This window comes from Gossypium raimondii, chromosome 3 (genome assembly GCF_025698545.1).
Source record: "Gossypium raimondii isolate GPD5lz chromosome 3, ASM2569854v1, whole genome shotgun sequence".
Taxonomy (NCBI): Eukaryota; Viridiplantae; Streptophyta; class Magnoliopsida; order Malvales; family Malvaceae; genus Gossypium; species Gossypium raimondii.
The window spans coordinates 3,480,337-3,502,776 of record NC_068567.1 but is presented as its reverse complement, the minus strand read 5'-3'; the positions used below and the strand labels follow the sequence as shown (position 1 = coordinate 3,502,776).

General features: G+C 35.0%; 2 protein-coding genes across 11 annotated transcripts; both read right to left on the bottom strand.

The window, feature by feature from the left end:
• Positions 1–2,679: 2,679 nt before the first annotated feature.
• Positions 2,680–20,504, bottom strand: LOC105796589 (uncharacterized). 10 transcript variants are annotated; one of them, XR_008194190.1, is made up of 7 exons: positions 19,862–20,495; positions 19,238–19,340; positions 18,920–19,060; positions 11,772–12,100; positions 11,148–11,251; positions 10,777–10,919; positions 8,449–9,241 (listed from the first exon to the last, which is right to left on the bottom strand). XR_008194190.1 is itself a non-coding variant. In XM_052627986.1 (4 exons), the coding sequence occupies exons 3-4, from the start codon at positions 19,006–19,008 to the stop codon at positions 15,322–15,324; spliced, it is 978 nt and encodes a 325-aa protein (XP_052483946.1). In that variant the 5' UTR covers positions 19,009–19,060; positions 19,207–19,340; positions 19,862–20,498; the 3' UTR covers positions 14,871–15,321. The 10 variants fall into 10 exon arrangements, 4 of the variants coding, with proteins under 4 accessions (XP_052483946.1, XP_012481791.1, XP_052483945.1 ...); XR_008194195.1 differs by lacking the exons at positions 8,449–9,241; positions 10,777–10,919; positions 11,148–11,251 and adding an exon at positions 2,680–2,712 and having other exon boundaries at positions 19,862–20,504; XR_008194191.1 differs by lacking the exons at positions 18,920–19,060; positions 19,238–19,340; positions 19,862–20,495 and adding an exon at positions 14,179–14,384.
• Positions 5,102–7,455, bottom strand: LOC105796587 (uncharacterized). The gene has a single exon (XM_052627983.1). It carries the CDS (start codon positions 7,383–7,385, stop codon positions 5,310–5,312), a length of 2,076 nt encoding a protein of 691 aa, XP_052483943.1. The 5' UTR covers positions 7,386–7,455; the 3' UTR covers positions 5,102–5,309.
• Positions 20,505–22,440: the final 1,936 nt, after the last annotated feature.

Here is a 22,440-nt window from a genome sequence, read left to right as displayed (position 1 = left end):
TTCACCATTTATGGTGATTTTTCAAAGTTGCCCAACTGCTGCCATTCAAAACAGTTTTGCATTCAAATTGTTTCTTTTGTATTTTTGATTTTTCCTCCCATCTTATACATGGGTTGATTAAGTATCAAACCCGATATTCCTCCCATAAACTCGTCCACCACATATATGAATATTCACCTTCTCAATTTACTCGTTGAACACTCGGAATGTTAACCGTTGTTGGTGGATTCCGCACTTAGCACCACCAATGAATTGGGGAATCAAGACACAAGAACCCTTGGGGAATCAAGACTTAGCAACCCCTTCACATTTCGGATGCGGTGGAATCAGCACTTAGCAACCACCAAATAGGTAGGGGAATCAGCACTTAGCAACCCCTCAGGGGAATCAGCACTTAGCAACCCCCTTTCACATTTAAAATACGGTGGAATCAGCACTTAGCAACCACCAATAGGTAGGGGAATCAGCACTTAGCAACCCCTCGGGGGAATCAGCACTTAGCAACCCCCTTCCACATTTAAAATACGGTGGAATCAGCACTTAGCAACCACCAATGAATAGGGGAATCAGCACACAGCAACCCCTTTATATGCAATATGCTCCGGCCTATTCCGAGTGTTCAACCAAAAACCGTGTTTTGCAACTCTTTACCACCTTTCCCAATTTAACAACATTTTTGGAATCTTGCCAAACATTTATTTTATATTCAAATAAATCTCAACACATATCAAATAATACCAAAATAATACATTAAGTCACGTGTTTACTTACCTCGGTGCAAAATATCGTAATTTTGCAATTTATTCCACTATCTTTTCTTTTCCTCGTTTGAGGTAGTCCTCTCGTCTTTCTTGATCTATAATAGCAAATTTAACTTATTTAAGGTTCACATTTATTAAAATAATCCTCCACCCAACTTTTTGAAAAATTACAATTTTGCCCCCAAACTTTTGCATAATTACATTTTTGTCCCCAAGCTCGGAAGTTAAATTTCATCACTTATTCTTATGTCTTATGACATGCTGAATATTTTTCCCTTCTATGGCAACATCAAATTCTCACTCTAACACATACTTTTGAACATTAACTAGTTTTACCGATTATGTCAATTTACCCGTTTTCGTTTAAAATCGCTTAGCAAAAGTTGTTTAACATAATTTCTAGCTTCATATTCCACCATAAAACAGCAGAATAAACACTTTTCACCTATGGGTATTTTTCCAAATATAAACCCTAACATGAATTAACAGTAAAATAAGCTAAACCGAGCTACGAGGATTTCAAAAATGCAAAGAACATTAAAAACGGGGCTATGATACACTTACTATGACCTTGAGAAAGCAAAGAAACCTTAGCTATGGTGTCCCTTAAAATTCGGCAGCAACTTATGGAGAAGATGATGATTTTTGTCATCTTTTTCCCATTTTATTCTTTTTATAACCAAATGACTAAAATGCCCCCACTTAAAAAAAATCTATTTCTCTCATTTCTTATGTCTATTTTGTCCATCAATTACTAATGGTCTAATTACCACATAAGGACGCCCAACTTATAATTTCATATCAATTAGACACTTCTATATATAGAACTCAACTTTTGCACTTTTTACAATTTAGTCCTTTTGACTAAATTGAGTGCCCAAACGTCGAAATTTTCGAACGAAATTTTTACGAAAATTTTCCGTGAAATTGTAGACCATAAAAATATAATAATAACCATATTTTCCCTCGTCGGATTTGTGGTCTCGAAACTACTATTCCGACTAGGCCCAGAATCGGGCTGTTACATTGCTCCTTGTTTTGGTATATGATATTTGGGGTTGTAATTAAAGACTCACGGAGGCAATAGGTTTGTTACTGCATTGCTGCCAATTTGTTGCATGCTTCTTTTATGGTGTTTATTTAGTTTCTAAGGGATGCTCACAAACTGATAACATGAGATGATGTCTTGAAGTTGATCTCTTTTTCGATTTGTGTCATGAGTCGTTTGTCGCAAGTGTCATTGTGGTTATCTTTTGAGGTGTTTTGGGATGTTGTGGTTTTGTATCGCTTTTAACTTTATTGCAAGGAATGTTTTTCTTCCGTATGCGGAAGGTTTGGTTCGGTGTTGTCTTGGTAGGTTGTAAGACTTCGAATAAGAAGGAGACAATTCGAGGAGTCTGCAATGTTGACCGACACAACAGTTTGATATTCATAAATTCATAGCCCAACCATCGACCCAAAGCTACAATACTGATTACAAAAAGAGGGGAAAAGGTGCAACAAACATCAATCACAAAAGCCGAGTAAAACAGAACCTACACTGCCTGGCTCGAGTAAAGGACAACCAAGTCCTAGAACGCCAAACCAATGAAATGACTCTTTTGATGTCTTCATAAACTTCTTCATCAAGAGTTCTGAAGCTCCAAACCAAGTCCTAAGCATTCAATGTTGGATAACCTACATAAAAGCGTTCAATGTTATATTTCATATTTACTCTGTGGTAATGATATTTTCTCCACCAATTTAAAAACATTGAGCATGACTAACTATCCACGAAGCAAGTAAGAAAACCAAATTCTAAATTCATGAAAGAAACCAACTCTTGCAAAACTTGAGAGCATCAGAATAACCATTCTCTTAGTCTTATCATATGGTGCAAGAATCCCTCATAAGCCTTCAATTCACACCAATAAAGTCGCCACTCCATGCTTAGTCTTTGCGAGGAATCATCCTGCAATCAAAGCAAATATCAATTACCATAAGGAAAGTCAAAATGAAGCCCAGTTATATACTTCACTTCATATATGCTGAAGCCAAACGCATTGCCTTTGCACTATAAGATTCATAGACCTTGTCAGCTATTAGTTTTCTCCCAATCCAACAATAATAACCTCAAGCACACTCATTCTACTCTCTTTCACTTCGTCCCTACATTTTACCAATAACCAACTATAACAAACACACAGATCTCTAACAAGAAAAATCAATAGCAAACTCTCATTATTAATTTTGATATCAAACATAACTAAACACACAGATTCCATTGGTTCTTTTGCAATATATATTCCAATATCCAAATCATAGAACTTCAAATAAATAGAAAAAAATCTCTCAAAAAGTTTATAATAAAGGCTTCCTAAATTACCAAGCATAAAAAACCCAGAAATTTCCATCCTTTTCATTCACAGACCAAATAAAGAACTATGAAAACACACTAAAAGGGAAAAAGACTCTCGAAAAGAAAAACACACCCACGAATGGTACGCCAAAGGATGTTAGAGGAGCAGGAAACTGGATGAGACCATGAGAAGGCTTAGTGTTTATACGCTTCCTAAGAAACCTCATGAGATTCATCTTCTGGCTAACCAATCCACCCCACATGCATATCTCTTCAGATCTCACCACCACTATTTTTTGGCCATTCAACAACTCCTTGGCTAATATGGAAGCCAACCTTCCCAGCATGTGATGCCTTGCATCCACCGCTACCCTTTTAGAGCACATGCCTCACCCTGAAACCATCTCTTCTTCTTCCTCTTTGCTTGGTAGCTTAGCTTAGGCCTCTTTTTAATGGAATTGGCATGGCTGACCTCGTTTAAGGAATAGTTATTCATATGTTGGCGCCTATGGAAGGGGCGGTGGGATTTAAGTTTATCAGAGCTGATAGCTTCCCACGCCTGCATGCTTCCCTGATTCACACTAGAGTTGTAGATTCCTTGCAAATAAAAAGAGATTTTTATAGGAAATCTCAACATAATCACCGTAAAAAAAAAGTATTCTTGATCGTTTATGAACTAAAAATTGAGAAATAATGCAAAAAGGATTGTGATTGTCGGTGACATAAAATTAAATTTTACTTTAAACATAATCACTAGAATTGTTATTTTCTGTCAATAATTAGTGTTTGCTCCGATCTGGTAGATAAAAATGAGAGCATTCAATGGTTATTGGAAAAGTAAGGGAAATATACATTTTGGTACTTAAACTTAGCTTCAGAGTTCAAATTGATACCTAAGGTTTTTCTTTTTTCCAATTAGGTACTTGAACATGACTTCAAAGTTCCATTTGGTATTTTGGTCCAATTAAGTACCTAAACTTAGCTTCTTGATTTAAATTAATACCGAATTTGATTTTTATTATCTAAATTAATACTTAGTTATTTGAAAGTACCAATTTGAACTAAAAACTATGCTGTAAAAGTTTGTCATTTGTGACTAAAATTTAAGTCATTAAATGTGTTTAACAATTAATTTGAATCAGATCATATTAAATTAAATTAATTATAAATAAATCTATTTATAGGTGAAGGCTTAATATTAAAATTGTCCTTTAAAATATCCTTATTTGCTTAAATTAGTACCTAAACACTTTTTTGATCAATATGAGTATCTAAACTATATATTTTTTCTTACATTTGTACCTCGTTAGTCCTTCGTTAGTCAGCCGTTAATTAACCTTGGTCAATGATGATGTGGCTCAATCACCAATAGACATGTGGCAAAATGAAAAAATTAGAAAATTTATAAATTAAAATGTAAATTTTTGAAAGGTTAAAATGTAATTTATCATATTTAAAGGGATTAAATAGAATTGTTTTATTTTAAAGGACTAAAATAAAATTTTACTATATATTAATTTATAATATCATCATTTATATGAACAGTCCCCTACCTGCCCCTTCAGGATTTGCTCATTTTCTTGTGATTTAGTCTCTTATAGTGACGAAGCCAAAATTTTAAAATTTTGAGACCGAAGATAAAAGTTTCACTCTAAAAGAGCTTAAATTATATGATTAATTTTCACAAAGGGCCAAAATTGCTATTTTTCCATTTATTCAAATGATTAAAAAACTTAAAATGATAAATACTTAACCTCAAGGTTCAATTTGGTACTTAAATTTTTGTTGTTCAATTAGGCATTTGAACTTGTCATATTGGTTCAAATTAGTACCAAACTTGACTTCATAGTTAAAATTGGTTCAAATACCTCATCTAACTCTAGTACTAATTTGGACTTAAAAGCCAATTTGAACCGAGACGTCAAGTTCAGGTACCAATGTGAACCTTAGAGCCAAATTCAGGCATCAAAATGTATATTTACCCTAAAAGAAGTCTCATGACTAGCCTGAAATCATGTTTGATTTAAACAAGGTTTAAGTTCTTAGACAACAATAACATAATAAAAAGCAATTAAGAAAAACAAACGGACATGAGCCCTTGTTGGCAAATCAGGTACATGCATGCAGATGGACAGAACAGACATGTGAAGTTGCGACTTCTCTGTCTGGTAAACTTGAGTGGAGTATCATTGAAATGGTTCACCAGAGTCCTAGAAGGTCAAATACCAACAACAATTCCAGTGTATGGTAAAGTTGCATCCAAATTCTTTACATTCTAGGGCACGTCCGTTGCAAAGCTCACGACATTTCTCACATGGAGGACAATTCCAGATGTTTTTCACAACAGTGAGTCGATGTTGATGACCTGTACCTTTTATTTTGTTCCCAAGCTTCATATATGGGAGATCCCCAAGAGCACAATTGAGATGAAGAGAGTTATCACAATCAACACAATAGTAAAACCAACTATTCGGCTGCCTTTCTTTCTCACAGAGATCGCAGTAAAGTTGAGAAGGTTCAGAATCATCAGAATAAGTCAGAGTAAGAGGATGTTTGTCATACTTGTACCAAGCAGTGGGTGGTAGTGTTGCACAACCTACATCTAAAGTGTAATCACAACGCTTCATGCATCTATATGCAACTCTCCATGGTTCCATTGTTCCGGAACAAGCACTGCAATTTCTTTGCTGGTTATGCTCAAGTAAGAGTGAATGGTCATGACTTGGATGGTTCAAGGTGTCCAACATTAACATACACCGAATGTCAAAGTTGAGGTTGCAACCTCTTCTGTAGCACCGATAGCTAAATCCCTGGTACAAATGACTGCAGGCATCACAACTTGAAAAGTCACCGAGCGTGCTTGAGTTTGTGAGTGTAAGTAAGTGCTTGTGAAATGGATGTCGCATTTCTTTAGATAATTCAGCGCAATTTTTATGGAGAAAGAACTTGCATTGCTCACAACTATAAAATGGATTTGATATAGGCCTCATGCACCCATCACACTGGCTATCATCTTTGATTTCACCACTAAGAGTGAGTCTTAAATTATGATGATGGTAGGAATGTTTGATCTTACTTGCTACCATAATCTCTTCAATACTTATTTGTTCAATAACATCGGTGATCAAATTCGAAGGTCCATGCCTCTCATCATAGCCTTCCTTGATAATTGTTCCATCCCAAATTGATTTATTGGTTGCACAATGTGCATGAGCAATATAATCACAACCGGAAGCAGAACAACAATACCTACCATAACTTGTATCAACTTCCGTGTAACAAATTCTGCACATACAATTTTCAACTTGATTTTGTTGAAAAGAGTATGAAAAACAAATCACGTGACAATGTCGTGTTATCCTGATGTTGCGTGGCAATGAAATGCAATTCTTGTGGACAACAAGGTTGCATGTAGCACAAAGATAGGGAGAGTGATCTCCGACAATGCCACAAAAATCACAAATAAATGACATTTTTTTGGATATAAGCATCCACGGGTGTTCATGGCTTGCATTGGTGATTGTTGGTGGTGAAAAAATATCATCAACTGAAAGCTCAAAGTTGCAAAGCGAGCAGGAATAAACAAACCCGCTCCATTGGATTTTGCACAAATAGCAACTACATTTCTCGGGATGTGCAGGTCGTTGGGGCAAAAGAGTAAGGGGATGCTTACGGTCACAGGCGTGATTAATTTCTAGGGGTAGTTCAACGCATTCCTTATGAAGAGTAAAGAATGTAGGATAAGAACAATCTAAACAATGGTAAATCGGACCAGATAATGGTTTCTGACATCCGGAGCAATCGCGCTCAACTTCCTCGTTATGGTTTTGAATGAAGTGTAAAGGATGGTGGTGCAAAGAATGAGGAAAATTTGTAGCAATGGATGATTGAAGCAAAGCACAACTGATGTGCAGATCAAATAAACAAGATCTACAATGATAAACAAATCCCCAGAACATTCCTCCACACAAACTACACACGTATTCACCCTGATAAGGTGATTGTGGGAAAAATGTGAGAGGGTGTTGTGGGTGAAAGGGATGTTGCATCCGGGGGACTAACTCTAACTCAGCACATCCCTTATGAAGGTAAAACTTACATTGATTGCAGCCGTAGCTCCGGCCCTCTAAAGGATTCTCACACGCAAAGCAACGAGCTGCTTCTGGGTCTACTTCTTTGCTTGCAACAGTCTGATATTTGAAGAAGACCAAAGGATGTGGATGACTGAAATGTTGAAGTTCCATGGTCTTCCCCTCTGTCCTACTCTCACACTCACTCACATCCATTACAAGAAAACCCTTAAGTTTGCTTCACTTTACTCCACCCTTTGTGGTATACTTTCTTAGGTCTTGCTTTTGTCCTTAAAGAGAAGAATCTTTTTCGTCGTTGACTTGTGAGACTATTTGTCAATATTTATTTTCCTATAATACCCCAGCATTTCCATTCTAAGGATAAGAATATGGAACATCCAATTTTCCCATAAATTTGTTAGAGTTTGAAAAAGATAATAATATTTTTTTTATAATTGAGTTTTGCTTATATTAATTAAGAATTTGAAATATATTTACTTTAATCAATCTTTGTTAAAATGCGTCTTTAATAATATATTTTAATTTTAAATATATATTTTAAGTTGAAAATTTTACTATATATTTGCTTCAATTTGCTTTATAGTTTATATTTCTTATAATTAATTTTAATATTATATTTTTAGTGTATATTTAATATAGTCATGCATATCAACATTTAGAGCATCAAAATTACATGACAATATTTATAAGGAATTTACTTTGAATTAATTTTTTTAAATATAATCAACATGTGAAATATTATTATCATAATAAATAGTGATTTAAAAGCTATGCCACATAGTTATAACCTATATATATGATTTGAAAAAAATGTGAAAAGAATTGAGAGCAAAGCATCAATGAAAAGAAATTAGGCAACTGATGCGAACCCGTGCTTGGAGTTGATTACGTGTTGCTAAGTTTTCCGATCGTAAATTGAGAAGTATCGTATTTGAAGGCTGAAACAAGAAGGCTTTTAAGTTGGTATATTTGTAAAGGTTAATATGTGATAGTTTCTGCTAAGTTTGGGTAAAACAAGTTTGAAGAATGGACCGATATTAAAGGTGAATATCGACCCAATTTTTATATCAACACTTGGAAATGAAATTGGATAAAAAGATAGTAAACCGAGACCCACTATCTAAAGAGATAGGAACCTACGGTATAGGATGAACGCCACACTTGCTGGAAGTGATAAGTTCAAACAAGAATCGGGTTGACGCCACTAGACGGAGCTAGATAAGTCAATCGAGTCTCAAACGAACAACTCTTACAAGAGTTGAATAACTCAAGGCTTAATATTCATAAAATTTCAAAGTTAAGTAACCTTCTAAACGGTTTACAATGAGCTATTTATAAGCTCACATAGGTCCAGCCGAATAGCCTCAATTTATAACAATTAATTAAACACAAATGTTAACTTAAATTCCAGTTGAAATTATCCAATGTTTAGCTTAATGATCAGCTGGCTCTTGCTATGCCCGAACAGTCATGGACTGACTTAATTGCTGAGCATTCATCTGGATAAATTCGGTTCTTGAGCTGGAGTAACAGCCATGGACTGACGAAATAGCTGAGTAATTCATCTGGATAAATTCGGTTCTTGAGCTGGAGTAATTGAGTCAGCAAATGAATGCATCCAATCATTGGACACGCCAACATCCTTAACCTTTGCTGTTCTCGAATGGTCAGCTAAATGTATTTAGAAAATTAGCTGAATCTAACAAGTTCCTTATCAGCTAAGTTGAATGAACATGCATTAACCTCCCTTGGGCAGCCAAACAAGCTTTAATTAAATTGTGACTGTTGGTGGCGCATGGACAGCCATCAAAGGTGAAAAGCCGGCAATGAATGGTCAACTAGGTGTGAATGGCTCGAATTGGCTGGACAATTATGTGTGAACCGAATTAATCAGCTGATGAAACAAATTGGGACACTCTTGGCTATTGCTTCCACGAGGAGATGCTTGGAGGAGAGCAAACAGCAGCTGCTAGGTGCATGTACGTCCAGGTGCATGCTGTCCCTTTAATGCCGTCCAATGTATTGGTTGATGGGCAGCCTATTCAGCCAACCTACAAAACATATTTAAAGATCGGTTTAATGCAACATAAAAGCTGAATGTTAGACACAATTAATTGGTCTGGAAGTGAGTCACAATTAAGTTGTCTAAATTAAGACCTATTTAATTTGTTCTAAACTAAGACCAAGTTAAATCTCATATTAAAGCAGTATGAATTTTGGACAGAATTAATGAACTTAAAACACATTTAAAATGTCCATATTTTTTGACAAATTTAAATTCTAATTATTGATGTTTAAACCATGACATATTTATGGAACTTAACTAATTAATTAACTAATTAACTAAAACCGAATTAACTTTTATTCCAGCAATTAAACTATAGCTAAGAAATCTAGAAGTAATAGTCATCCTCATTTTTTCCAGCAACCAAATTAACAAACTCGAATTAACACTTCATTTTGCACTTGGGACCCTCGTGTTTGGGCCAATGCCGATGCCGTCCAGTTGTGTCGTAACATGATGCAACCGAGTTCGTATCAGCAACAAAATTGAATTCCCTAATGGTTGAGCATGTATATGACAAGATTTTCCGTACAAATAGAAAGCACATAAGAAAGAATGTAACTGATTAGTAGAGAACTCCTGAACAAAAGAATGTGACGGAACACAAGTCATCTCTAAAAACTATCATCGAAATGAAATCCAAGCGAAATCAGGATGTGAACTCGAAAGGCTCAGGGGGCTGAGGTTCATCATTGACCGCCATAACTGATGAGGAACACTGTTGAATGCTGCTGATCCAGCTTTCCTTTCTTGAGGGATTTTAACAAGCTTATTATGGAATCATGTTCAGTGTCCTCTTGATCGATGTTGGATAAGGGTTTGTGGGTTAAGGATGATTTCGATTGTCTTCTCTTCAACTAGGAGGTTTTTCAACTCGAGTAAGATATGATTTGGACTGGTGGTGTTTAGGGGTGATAAGAACATGTTTTAACCTAAGGATGAGTAAAAAGGGTGTGTAGGCAACTTTTCAAGAGTGTTTAATTATGAAGGTTTTGATGTTGCTCCTTGCTTTGGTATATGATATTTGGGGTTGTAATTAAAGACTCACAGAGGCAATAGGTTTGCTGTTACTGCATTGCTGCCAATTTGTTGGATGCGTCTTTTATGGTGTTTATTTAGTTTCTAAGGGATGCTCACAAATTGATAACATGAGATGATGTCTTGAAGTTGAGCTCTTTTTCGATTTGTGTCATGAGCTGTGGTGTATGCAAGTGTCGTCGTGGTTATCTTTTTGAGGTGTTTTGGGATGTTGTGGTTTTTGTATCAGTTTTAATTTTATTGCAAGGAATGTTTTTCTTCTGTATGCGGAAGGTTTGGTTCGGTGTTGTCTTGGTAGGTTGTAAGACTCAGATGGTAAGGAGACAATTCGAGGAGTCTGCAATGTTGACCAGACACAACAGTTTGATATTCATAAATTCATAGCCCAACCACTGACCCAAAGCTACAATACAGTTACAAAAAGAGAGGGGAAAAGGTGCAACAAACATCAATCACAAACAGCCGAGTAAAAACAGAACCTACCTGCTCTGGCTCTGAGTAAAGGACAACCAAGTCCTAGAACTGCCAAACCAATGAAATGACTCTTTTGATGTCTTCATAAACTTCTTAATCAGTAGTTCCTAAAGCTCCAAACCAAGTCCTAAGCATTCAGCGTGTTGGATAACCTACATAAAAGCGTTCAATGTTATATTTCATATTTACTCCAGGGTAATGCTATTTTCTCCACCAATTTGTCTCCTTTCTGAAACCTCAAAACCCTAATTTAAAAAAACCGAAAGAACAATAAAAACATTGAGCATGACTAACTATCCACAGAAGCAAGTAAGAAAACCAAATTCTAAATTCCGCGAAAGAAACCAACTACTGCAAAACTTGAGAGCATCAGGAATAACCATTCTCTTAGTCTTATCATATGGTGCAGGAATCCCCTCATTAGCCTTCAATTTCAAACCAGCGAAAGCTGCCACTCCGTCCTTAGTCTTTGCGAGGAATCATCCTGCAATCAAAACAACTATCAATTACCATAAGAAAAGTCAAAATGAAGCCCAGTTATATACTTCACTACATATATGCTGAAGCCAAACGCATTGCCTTTGCACCATAAGATTCATAGACCTTGTCAGCTATTAGTTTTCTCTCAATCCAACAATAATAACCTCAAGCACACTCATTCTACTCTCTTTCACTTCGTCCTTACATTTTACCAATAACCAACTATAACAAACACACGGATCTCTAATAAGAAAAATCAATAGCAAACTCTCATTATTAATTTTGATATCAAACATAACTAAACACACAGATTCCTTTGGTTCTTTTGCAATATATATTCCAATATCCAAATCATAGAACTTCAAATAAATAGAAAAAATCTCTCAAAAAGTTTATAATAAAGGCTTCCTAAATTACCAAGCATCAAAAGCCCAGAAATTTCCATCCTTTTCCTTCACAGACCAAATAAAGAACTACGAAAACACACTAAAAGGGAAAAAAAACTCTCGAAAAGAAAAACGCACCCACGAATGGTACGCCAGAGGGTGTTAGAGGAGCAGGAAACTGGATGAGACCATGCCAATCTGGAAGCCAACCTTCCCAGCATGTGATGCCTTGCATCCACCGCTACCCTTTTGGAGCCCATGCCTCACCCTGAAACCATCTTTTCTTCTTCCTCTTTGCTTGGTAGCTTAGCTTAGGCCTCTTTTTAATGGAATTGGCATGGCTGACCTCGTTTTAGGAATAGTTATTCATATGTTGGCGCCTATGGAAGAGGCGGTGGGATTTAAGTTCATCAGAGCTGATAGCTTCCCACGCCGGCATGCTTGTGTCAAGCATTTCGGCGAACACCCTGCGATCAAAGACAATGTCCCTGATTCACACTAGAGTTGTAGATTCCTTGCAAATAAAAAGAGAATTTTATAGGAAATCACAACATAATCACTATAAAAAAAAAGGTATTCTTGATCGTTTATGAACTAAAAATTGAGAAATAATGCAAAAAGGATTGTGGTTGTCGGTGACCAAAAATTAAGGTTTACTTTCAACATAATCACTAGAATTATTATTGATTGGAAAAGTAAGGGAAATATATATTTTGATACTTGAACTTAGCTTCAGAGTTCAAATTGATACCTAAGGTTTTGTTTTTCCAATTAGGTACTTGAACATGAATTCAAAGTTCCATTTGGTATTTTGGTCAAATTAAGTACCTAAACTTAGCTTCTTGATTTAAATTAATACCGAATTTGATTTTTATTATCTAAATTAATACTTAGTTATTTGAAAGTACCAATTTGAACTAAAAACTATGTTGTAGAAGTTTATCATTTGTGACTAAAAATTAAGTCATTAAATGTGTTTTACAATTAATTTGAATTAGATCATATTAAATTAAATCAATTATAAATAAATCTATTTATAGGTTGAAGGCTTAATATTAAAATTGTCCTTTAAAATATACTCATTTGCTTAAATAATTACCTAAACACTTTTTTGATCAATTTGAGTATCTAAACCATATTTTTTCTTACGTTTGTACCTCGTTAGTCCTTCGTTAGTCAACCATTAATCAACTTAGTCAATGATGATGTGGCTCAATCACTAATAGGCATGTGGCAAAATAAAAAAAAATTAGAAAATTTATTTTTCTGTAAAAGACACAAACCAATTGGTACATTAAAGATGCTTAATTTGGTTATTTGCACTTTAGAGATTCAGAGTACAAACAAAATTCCGAATTGGAAGAAGGCCATAAATAAAATTAAGAGTCCACTAAACCAAACTAACAAATACAAAACCTTCACCCACAAACTTATAATCCTACTATAAGAAAGCAAATCCAATACATGAAAAGGAAAACACCAATTTCAGGCTTAAAATCTATTTTTTTGAGGGTCATTTTCCCAAACATGTGGTGGATGGATTTAAATGGAATTGTGAGACAAAGAATCAATGTTGAAGAAAAAAAGGAGGATTTTTTTTTTATGAAAATATAATTGAAGGGTTAGCAGAGGGAAAGGGTTGGGTGAGGATGGTAGGGGACTGTGGGAGAGTAACAGGGTGTGAAAATATTTCTTAATATTATTTTTAATTATGAGATGATTTACTTATGTGGCTTTTTTTATACAAAGAATGAGATGGTTTACTTATGTGGCTTTTTTTCCACGTGCTTATTACTTATTGGGCCACATCATCATTGAACATCGAACAATGTTGACTAATGGTTGACTAAGGGAGAACTAACAGGCAACAGCGTACCAATGCGGGAAAAAATTACTTTAAGTACTCAATTTGACAAAAAAATGGTTTAGATACCTATCTGAGAAAATGAATATAATTTAGGGGGCAATTTTTATATTAAGCCTAGATTGAACTGGGTAGTGCGAGGGCAAAGTTTAAGTTTAGGGTACAAATAGGGGGAGTGATCTCCGTCAGTGCCACAAAAATCACAAACAAACCACATTTTTCTAGATACAAGCATCCACGCGTGTTCATGACTTGCAACTGTGATTTTTGGTGGTGAAAAAAGAAAACTATCAAGTGAAAGATCAAAGTTGCATAGATTCTGCACAAATAGCAACTACATTTCTTGGGATGAGTAGGCGGTTGTGACAAGAGAGTAAGAGGATGCTTACGGTCACAGGGGTGATTAATCTCAAGGGGTAGTTCAGCACATTCCTTATGAAGGTTAAAACAATTTAGGACAAGTGCAATCTGAACAGTGGTAAAATGGACCAGATATTGGTTTCCGACACCCCGGGCAATCAGGCTCGACTTCCTTGTTATGATTTTGAATGAAGTGTAAAGGATGGGGGTGCAAAGAATTAGGAAAATTTGCAGCAATGGATGATTGAAGCAAAGCACAAGTGATGTGCAGATCGAACTCACAATCAAAACAATTATAAACAAATCCCTCAAAATTCTTACCAAACAAACTGTACGCGGTTATGCCCCCAGAATAAGGTGATTTTGGCAGAAGAGTGAGAGGGTGGAAGGGATGCTGAATCTTGGGGGCTAACTCTAACTCAGCACATCCCTTGTGAAGAAAAAACCGACATTGATTGCAGGCATAGCTCCAGCCCTCTACAGGTTTCTCTTTCTTTCCAAAATAAAAGAAAGGGGGTTTTTCTTGATATTTTGAGGGCAAAGGGGAAAAAAAAAGGATTTTTTTGCTTAAATTGACTTTATTCCTTTTTAAGTTGTGAAAAATGTTGATTTATCTTTAAAATGAAATTACAATAAAATCTGGTGGAAGATTCAAAAATTTAGGATAAAATCTAAAATAAAGAAAAATTATTTTCTAGAATTTAGGCATAATAATATTATTTTGAATATGGAGTACAAATGTTTACTGATTAAGTAATATAAAATTAATCTAAATTCTAAAACTAAAACAGACGTACATTTTTTTATGACTGGTTGATTTAAGATCACAAAATCTTGATCAATTTATTTCACAAATTTCATATATTTTCACTTTTAAAAATAATAAGATATACCAAATTCGATCTTCAAATTTTAAATTTAAGATTTATAAATAAATAAAATTAAGAAACCATTTATACATTTCATGGTCTTAACATTCACTCACAATTTTTAAGAATGGAGGAATAGAAAGATAATAAAAATATTTTCTTCTCATCAATAATTTTAGATAAAAGTTGAAAGGATAAGAATCAAATAAAAAAGTGAAAGATACAGATACATGTTTCATCTAACACAACCTTCTACTGCGCAAACAACTATCATAAACATAACATAATGCAAAATACAACAACTAAGGCCATCACCCATTTTTACCAAATCTGCTACACCCTTCCACACAACACAACACACCTCTCGTATTGTGCTTTCTCTGTTTCTTAAACTGAGTGGAATATCATTCAGATGATTCATAGAGAAACCAACAGCAAACCGAATGGACGGTAAAGTTGCATTCAAATTCTTTACATTCTAGGGCCTGTCCATTGCAAACCTCACCACATACCTTACATGGAGGGCAATTCCAGATGTTTTTCACAACAGTGAGTGGATGTCGATGACCTGTACCTTTGATTTTGTTCCCAAGCTTCATATATGGGAGATCCCCAAGAGCACAATTGAGATGAAGAGAGTTATCACAATCAGCACAGTAGTAAAACCAACAATTTGGCTTTCTTTCTCGCAGAGATCGCAGTAAAGTTGAGAAGGCTCAGAATCATCAGAAAAAGTCAATGTAAGAGCATGCCTGTCATACTTGTACCAAGCAGTGAGTGGTAGTGATGCACAACCTACATCTAAACTAAAATCACAGCGCTTCATGCATCTATATGCAACATCCATTGATAGTAAATTTTTGAAACAAGCACTGCAGCTCGTTCCCTCGTTGTGGACAAGAACGAGTGAATGCTCATGACTTGGGTGCTTCAAGGTGTCCGACAATAACATACATTGAATGTCAATTTCGAAGTAGCAATCTCCTTTGTAGCATCTGTACCTAAATCCTTGATACAGACGACGGCAAGTAGTGCACCATGAACAACCATTCTCATCGTGGGAGTTTGAGAGAGTAAGCAAATGCTTGTGAAATGGGTGTGGCATTTCTTTAGGCAATTCAACGCAATCTTTGTGGAGAAAGAACTTGCATTGCTCACAACTATAAAAAGGAGTTGATATAGGCCTCATGCACCCATCACACTGGCTATCATCTTTGATCTCACCACTAAAAGTGAGTCTTAAATTATGATGATGGTAGGAATGTTTGATCTTACTTGCTACCATAATCTCTTCAATACTTATTTGTTCAATAACATCAGTGATCAAATTCGAAGGTCCAAGCCTCTCATCATAGCCTTCCTTGATAATTGTTCCATCCCAAATTGATTTATTGGTTGCACAATGTGCATGAGCAATATAATCACAACCAGAAGCAGAACAACAATACCTACCATAACTTGTATCAACTTCCGTGAAACAAATTCTGCACATACAATCTTCAACTTGATTTTGTTGAAAAGAATATGAAAAACAAATCACGTGACAATGTCGTGTTATCCTGATGTTGCGTGGCAATGAAATGCAATTCTTGTGTACAGCAAGGTTGCATGTAGCACAAAGATAGGGAGAGTGATCTCCGACAATGCCACAAAAATCACAAATAAATGACATTTTTTTGGATATAAGCATCCACGGGTGTTCATGGCTTGCATTGGTGATTGTTGGTGGTGAAAAAATATAATCAACTGAAAGCTCAAAGTTGCAAAGCGAGCAGGAATAAACAAACCCGCTCCATTGGATTTTGCACAAATAGCAACTACATTTCTCGGGATGTGCAGGTCGTTGAGGCAAAAGAGTAAGGGGATGCTTACGGTCACAGGGGTGATTAATTTCTAGGGGTAGTTCAACGCATTCCTTATGAAGAGTAAAGAATGTAGGATAAGAACAATCTAAACAATGGTAAATTGGACCAGATAATGGTTTCTGACATCCGGAGCAATCGCGCTCAACTTCCTCGTTATGGTTTTGAATGAAGTGTAAAGGATGGTGGTGCAAAGAATGAGGAAAATTTGTAGCAATGGATGATTGAAGCAAAGCACAATTGATGTGCAGATCGAACTCACAATCAAAACAATTATAAACAAATCCCTCAAAATTCTTACCACAAAAACTGCACGCGGTTAAGCCCCCAGAATAAGGTGATTTTGGCAGAAGAGTGAGAGGGTGTTCGGGGTGGAAGGGATGCTGAATCTTGGGGGCTAAGTCTAACTCAGCACATCCCTTGTGAAGATAAAACTCACATTGATTGCAGCCATAGCTCCAGCCCTCTACAGGTTTCTCACACCCAAGGCAAAGAGCTGCTTCTGGGTCTACTTCTTCGCGTGCAACAGTCTGATATTTGAAGGAGACCAAAGGATGTGGATGACTGAAATGTTGAAGTTCCACGGTTTCCCCCTCTGTCCTACTCTCACACTCACTCACATCCATTACAAGAAAACCCTCGAGTTTGCTTCACTTTACTCCACGCTTTATGGTATACTTTCTTAGGTCTTGCTTTTGTCCTTAAAGAGAAGAATCATTTTCGTCCTTGACTTGTGAGACTATTTGTCAATATTTCTTTTCCCATAATACCCCAGCATTTCCATTCTAAGGATACGAATATGGAACATTCAATTTTCCCATAAATTTGTTAGGGTTTGAAAAAGAAAATAATAATTTTTTTATAATTGATTTTGTTTAAATTAATTAAAAATTTGAAATATATTTACTTTAATCAATCTTTATTAAAATGCGTCTTTAATAATATACTTTAAGTTTTAAATATATATTTTAAGTTGAAAATTTTACTATATATTTGCTTCAATTTGCTTTATAGTTTATATTTCTTATAATTAATTTTAATTTTACATTTTTAGTGCATATTTAATATATTCATGCATATCAACATTTAGAGCATCAACAATTACATGACAATATTTATAAGGAATTTATCTTGAATTAATTTTTAAATATAATCAACATGCTAAATATTATTATCGTGACAAATAATGATTTAAAAGCTATGCCACATTGTTGTAACCTATATATATATGATTTAAAAAAAATATGAAAAGAATTGAGAACATCAACAAAAAGAAATTAGGCAACAAAGTCAAATTCCCTAATGGTTGAGCATGTATATGACAAGATTTTCCTAGAAAGAACATTAGAAAGAATGTAACTGATTTAGTAGAGAACTCCAGAACTAAAGAATGTGACTGAACACAAATCGTCTCTAAAAACTATCATCGAAACGAAATCCAAGCGAAATCAGGATGTGAACTCGTAAGGCTGAGGGGGCTGAGGTTCATCATCGACGGCCATAACTGATGAGGAACACTGTTGAATGCTGCTGATCCGGCTTTCCTTTCTTGAGGGATTTTAACAAGCTTATTATGGAATCATGTTTAGTGTCCTCTTGATCGATGTTGGATAAGGGTTGGTGGGTTAAGGATGATTTCGATTGTCTTCTCTTCAACTAGGAGGTGTTTTCAACTCGAGTAAGATATGATTTTGACTGGTGGTGTTTAGGGGTGATAAGAACATGTTTTAACCTAAGGATGAGTAAAGAGGGTGTGTAGGCAACTTTCAAGAGTGTTTAATTATGAAGATTTTGATGTTGCTCCTTGTTTTGGCATATGATATTTGGGGTTGTAATTAAAGAGTCACGGAGGCAATAGGTTTGCAGTTACTGCATTGCTGCCAATTTGTTGGATGCTTCTTTTATGGTGTTTATTTAATTTCTAAAGGATGCTCACAAATTGATAACATGAGATGATGTCTTGAAGTTGATCTCTTTTTCGATTTGTGTTATGAGCTGTGGTGTACGCAAGTGTCATTGTGGTTATCTTTTTGAAGTGTTTTGATGCTTCCCTATGGATGTTGTAGTTTTTGTATCAATTTTAATTTTATTGCAAGGAATGTTTTTCTTCTGTATGCGGAAGGTTTGGTTCGGTGTTGTCTTGGTAGGTTGTAAGACTCAGACGGTAAGGAGACAATTCGAGGAGTCTGCAATGTTGACCAGACACAACAGTTTGATATTCATAAATTCATAGCCCAACCACTGACCCAAAGCTACAATACAGTTACAAAAGAGAGGGGAAAAGGTGCAACAAACATCAATCACAAACAGCCAAGTAAAAACAGAACCTACCTGCTCTGGCTCTGAGTAAAGGACAACCAAGTCCTAGAACTGCCAAACCAATGAAATGACTCTTTTGATGTCTTCATAAACTTCTTCATCAGTAGTTCCTGAAGCTCCAAACCAAGTCCTAAGCATTCAATGTTGGATAACCTACATAAAAGCGTTCAATGTTATATTTCATATTTACTCCAGGGTAATGCTATTTTCTCCACCAATTTAAAAAACATTGAGCATGACTAACTATCCACAGAAGCAAGTAAGAAAACGAAATTCTAAATTCCACGAAAGAAACCAACTACTGCAAAACTTGAGAGCATCAGGAATAACCATTCTCTTAGTCTTATCATATGGTGCAAGAATCCCCTCATAAGCCTTCAATTCACACCAGCGAAAGCTGCCACTCCGTGCTTAGTCTTTGCGAGGAATCATCCTGCAATCAAAGCAAATATCAATTACCATAAGGAAAGTCCAAATGAAGCCAGTTATATACTTCACTTCATATATGCTGAAGCCAAAAGCATTGCCTTTGCACCATAAAATTCATAGACTTTCTCAGCTATTAGTTTTCTCTCAATCCAACAATAATAACCTCAAGCACACTCATTCTACTCTCTTTCACTTCGTCCCTACATTTTACCAATAACCAACTATAACAAAACACACAGATCTCTAACAAGAAAAATCAATAGCAAACTCTCATTATTAATTTTGATATCAAACACAACTAAACACGCAGATTCCATTGGTTCTTTTGCAATATATATTCCAATATCCAAATCATAGAACTTCAAATAAATAGAAAAAAATCTCTCAAAAAGTTTATAATAAAGGCTTCCTAAATTACCAAGCATCAAAAACCCAGAAATTTCCATCCTTTTCATTCACAGACCAAATAAAGAACTATGAAAACACACTAAAAGGGAAAAAAGACTCTCGAAAAGAAAAACACACCCGCGAATGGTACGCAAGATCAGTGTTCATACGCTCCCTAAGAAACCTCATGAGATTCATCTTCTGGCTAACCAATCCACCCCACATGCATATCTCTTCACATCTCACCACCACTACTTTTTGGCCATTCAACAACTCCTTGTCCAATATGGAAGCCAACCTTCCCAGCATGTGATGCCTTGCATCCACCGCTACCCTTTTGGAGCACATGCCTCACCCTGAAACCATCTCTTCTTCTTCCTCTTTGCTTGGTAGCTTAGCTTAGGCCTCTTTTTAATGGAATTGGCATGGCTGACCTCGTTTTAGGAATAGTTATTCATATGTTGGCGCCTATGGAAGATGCGGTGGGATTTAAGTTTATCAAAGCTGATAGCTTCCCGCGCCTGCATGCTTGTGTCAAGCATTTCAGCGAACACCCTGCGATCAAAGACAATGTCCCTGATTCACACTAGAGTTGTAGATTCCTTGCAAATAAAAAGAGAATTTTATAGGAAATCTCAACATAATCACTGTAAAAAAGAAAAAAGTATTCTTGATCGTTGATGAACTAAAAATTGAGAAATAATGCAAAAAGGACTGTGATTGTCGGTGACAGAAAATTAAGGTTTACTTTCAACATAATCACTAGAATTATTATTTTCTGTCAATAATTAATGTTTGCTCCGATCTGGTGGATGAAAATGAGAGCATTCAATGGTTATTGGAAAAGTAAGGGAAATATACATTTTGGTACTTGAACTTAGCTTCAGAGTTCAAATTGATACCTAAGGTTTTTTTTTCTAATTAGGTACTTGAACATGACTTCAAAGTTACATTTGGTATTTTGGTCCAATTAAATACCTAAACTTTGCTTCTTGATTTAAATTACTACCTGAATTTGATTTTTTATCTAAATTAATACTTAGTTACTTGAAAGTACCAATTTGAACTAAAAATCATGTTTTAGAAGTTTGTCATTTGTGACTAAAATTTAAGTCATTAAACGTGTTTAACAATTAATTTAAATCAGATCATATTAAATTAAATTAAATTAATTATAAATAAATCTATTTATAGGTTGAAGGCTTAATATTAAAATTGTCCTTTAAAATACACTCATTTGCTTAAATAATTACCTAAACACTTTTTTGATCAATTTGAGTATCTAAACTATATTTTTTTTTTACATATGTACCTCGTTAGTCCTTCATTAGTCAGCCGTTAATCAACCTTGGTCAATGATGATGTGGCTCAATCACCAATAGACATGTGGCAAAATAAAGAAATTAGAAAATTTATTTTTCTGTAAAAGACACAAACCAATTGGTACATTAAAGATACTTAATTTGGCTATTTACACTTTAGAGTTTCAGAGTACAAACAAAATTCTAGATTGGAAGAAGGCCATAAATAAAATTAAGAGTCCACTAAACCAAACTAACAAATACAAAACCTTCACCCACAAACTTATAATCCTATTATAAGAAAGCAATCCAATACATGAAGGAAAACACCAATTTGAGGCTCAAAATTTATTTTTTTTGAGGGTCATTTTCCCAAACATGTGGTGGATGGATTTGAAGGGAATTGTGAGACGAAGAATCAATGTTGAAGAAAGAAAGGAGGGACTTTTTTTTTTTATAAAAATATAATTGAAGGATTAGCAGAGGGAGAGGGTTGGGTGAGGATAGTGGGGGACGGTGGGAGAGGGACAGGGTGTGAAAATATTTCTTAATATTATTTTTAATTAATATTAATATAAAATAAAAACATAATTTTAATTTTTCTAAAATTTTTTATTTTTTGGAATTATTTTATACAAAGAATGAGATGATTTACTTATGTGGCTTTTTTGGCCACGTGTTCATTAGTGATTGGGCCACATCATCATTAAACATTGAACAATGTTGACTAATGGCTGACTAAGGGTGAACTAACAGGGTACCAATGCGGGAAAAAAAAACTATATACCTATCTGAAAAAATGAATATAATTTAGGGGGCAATTTTTATATTAAGCCTAGATTGAATTGGGTAGCGTGAGGGCAAAGTTTAAGTTCAGGGTAGATGCGTTGATGGGCTAAATTGTGCCGGGCTTGGGTTGGTCTTACTATTTTTCATTTAGTCCTTTAAAATAAATTTTGGTATAATTATTTTCAAATCCCTTGACTTTGATTAAAAATTTTCTAACTAATAGTCCCACAATTGGTTGCATTCAAAGTGAGATAAGATTTTAACTCCATTAGAAGGATATATGGCAATAATAAATAGAATTAAAGTTTAGGTATCAAAATTATTTTCTCTTATTTGAGTTAAAAGCTCGTTTTTCTTTTCTCTACTTGTTTAGAATCTTAAGATGATCCAAAGGTAGATTCAAGAGATCGAAGTTCCATTTAAAGTTTTTTAATTTAATATATTAATAATTTAAAATTGACAGCTTAATATTAAATTATTTAAGAAAATAATTTTGAATATTTTGAAAATTAGTAAGTAGCCGATTGAGTTTTAGTTCGATTAGCATGAGCATTGTTGTTAATGCAGAAGGATGTGGATTCAAGTGCGTGGAACACATTAAACTCCTATTCATGAGTTGAAGATTTT

Excerpts from the sequence above, each read along its gene's own strand:
- LOC105796589 (XM_052627985.1), bottom strand. The coding sequence starts at position 17,214 with ATGGATGTGAGTGAGTGTGAGAGTAGGACAGAGGGGGAAACCGTGGAA.
- LOC105796587 (XM_052627983.1), bottom strand. The coding sequence starts at position 7,385 with ATGGATGTGAGTGAGTGTGAGAGTAGGACAGAGGGGAAGACCATGGAA.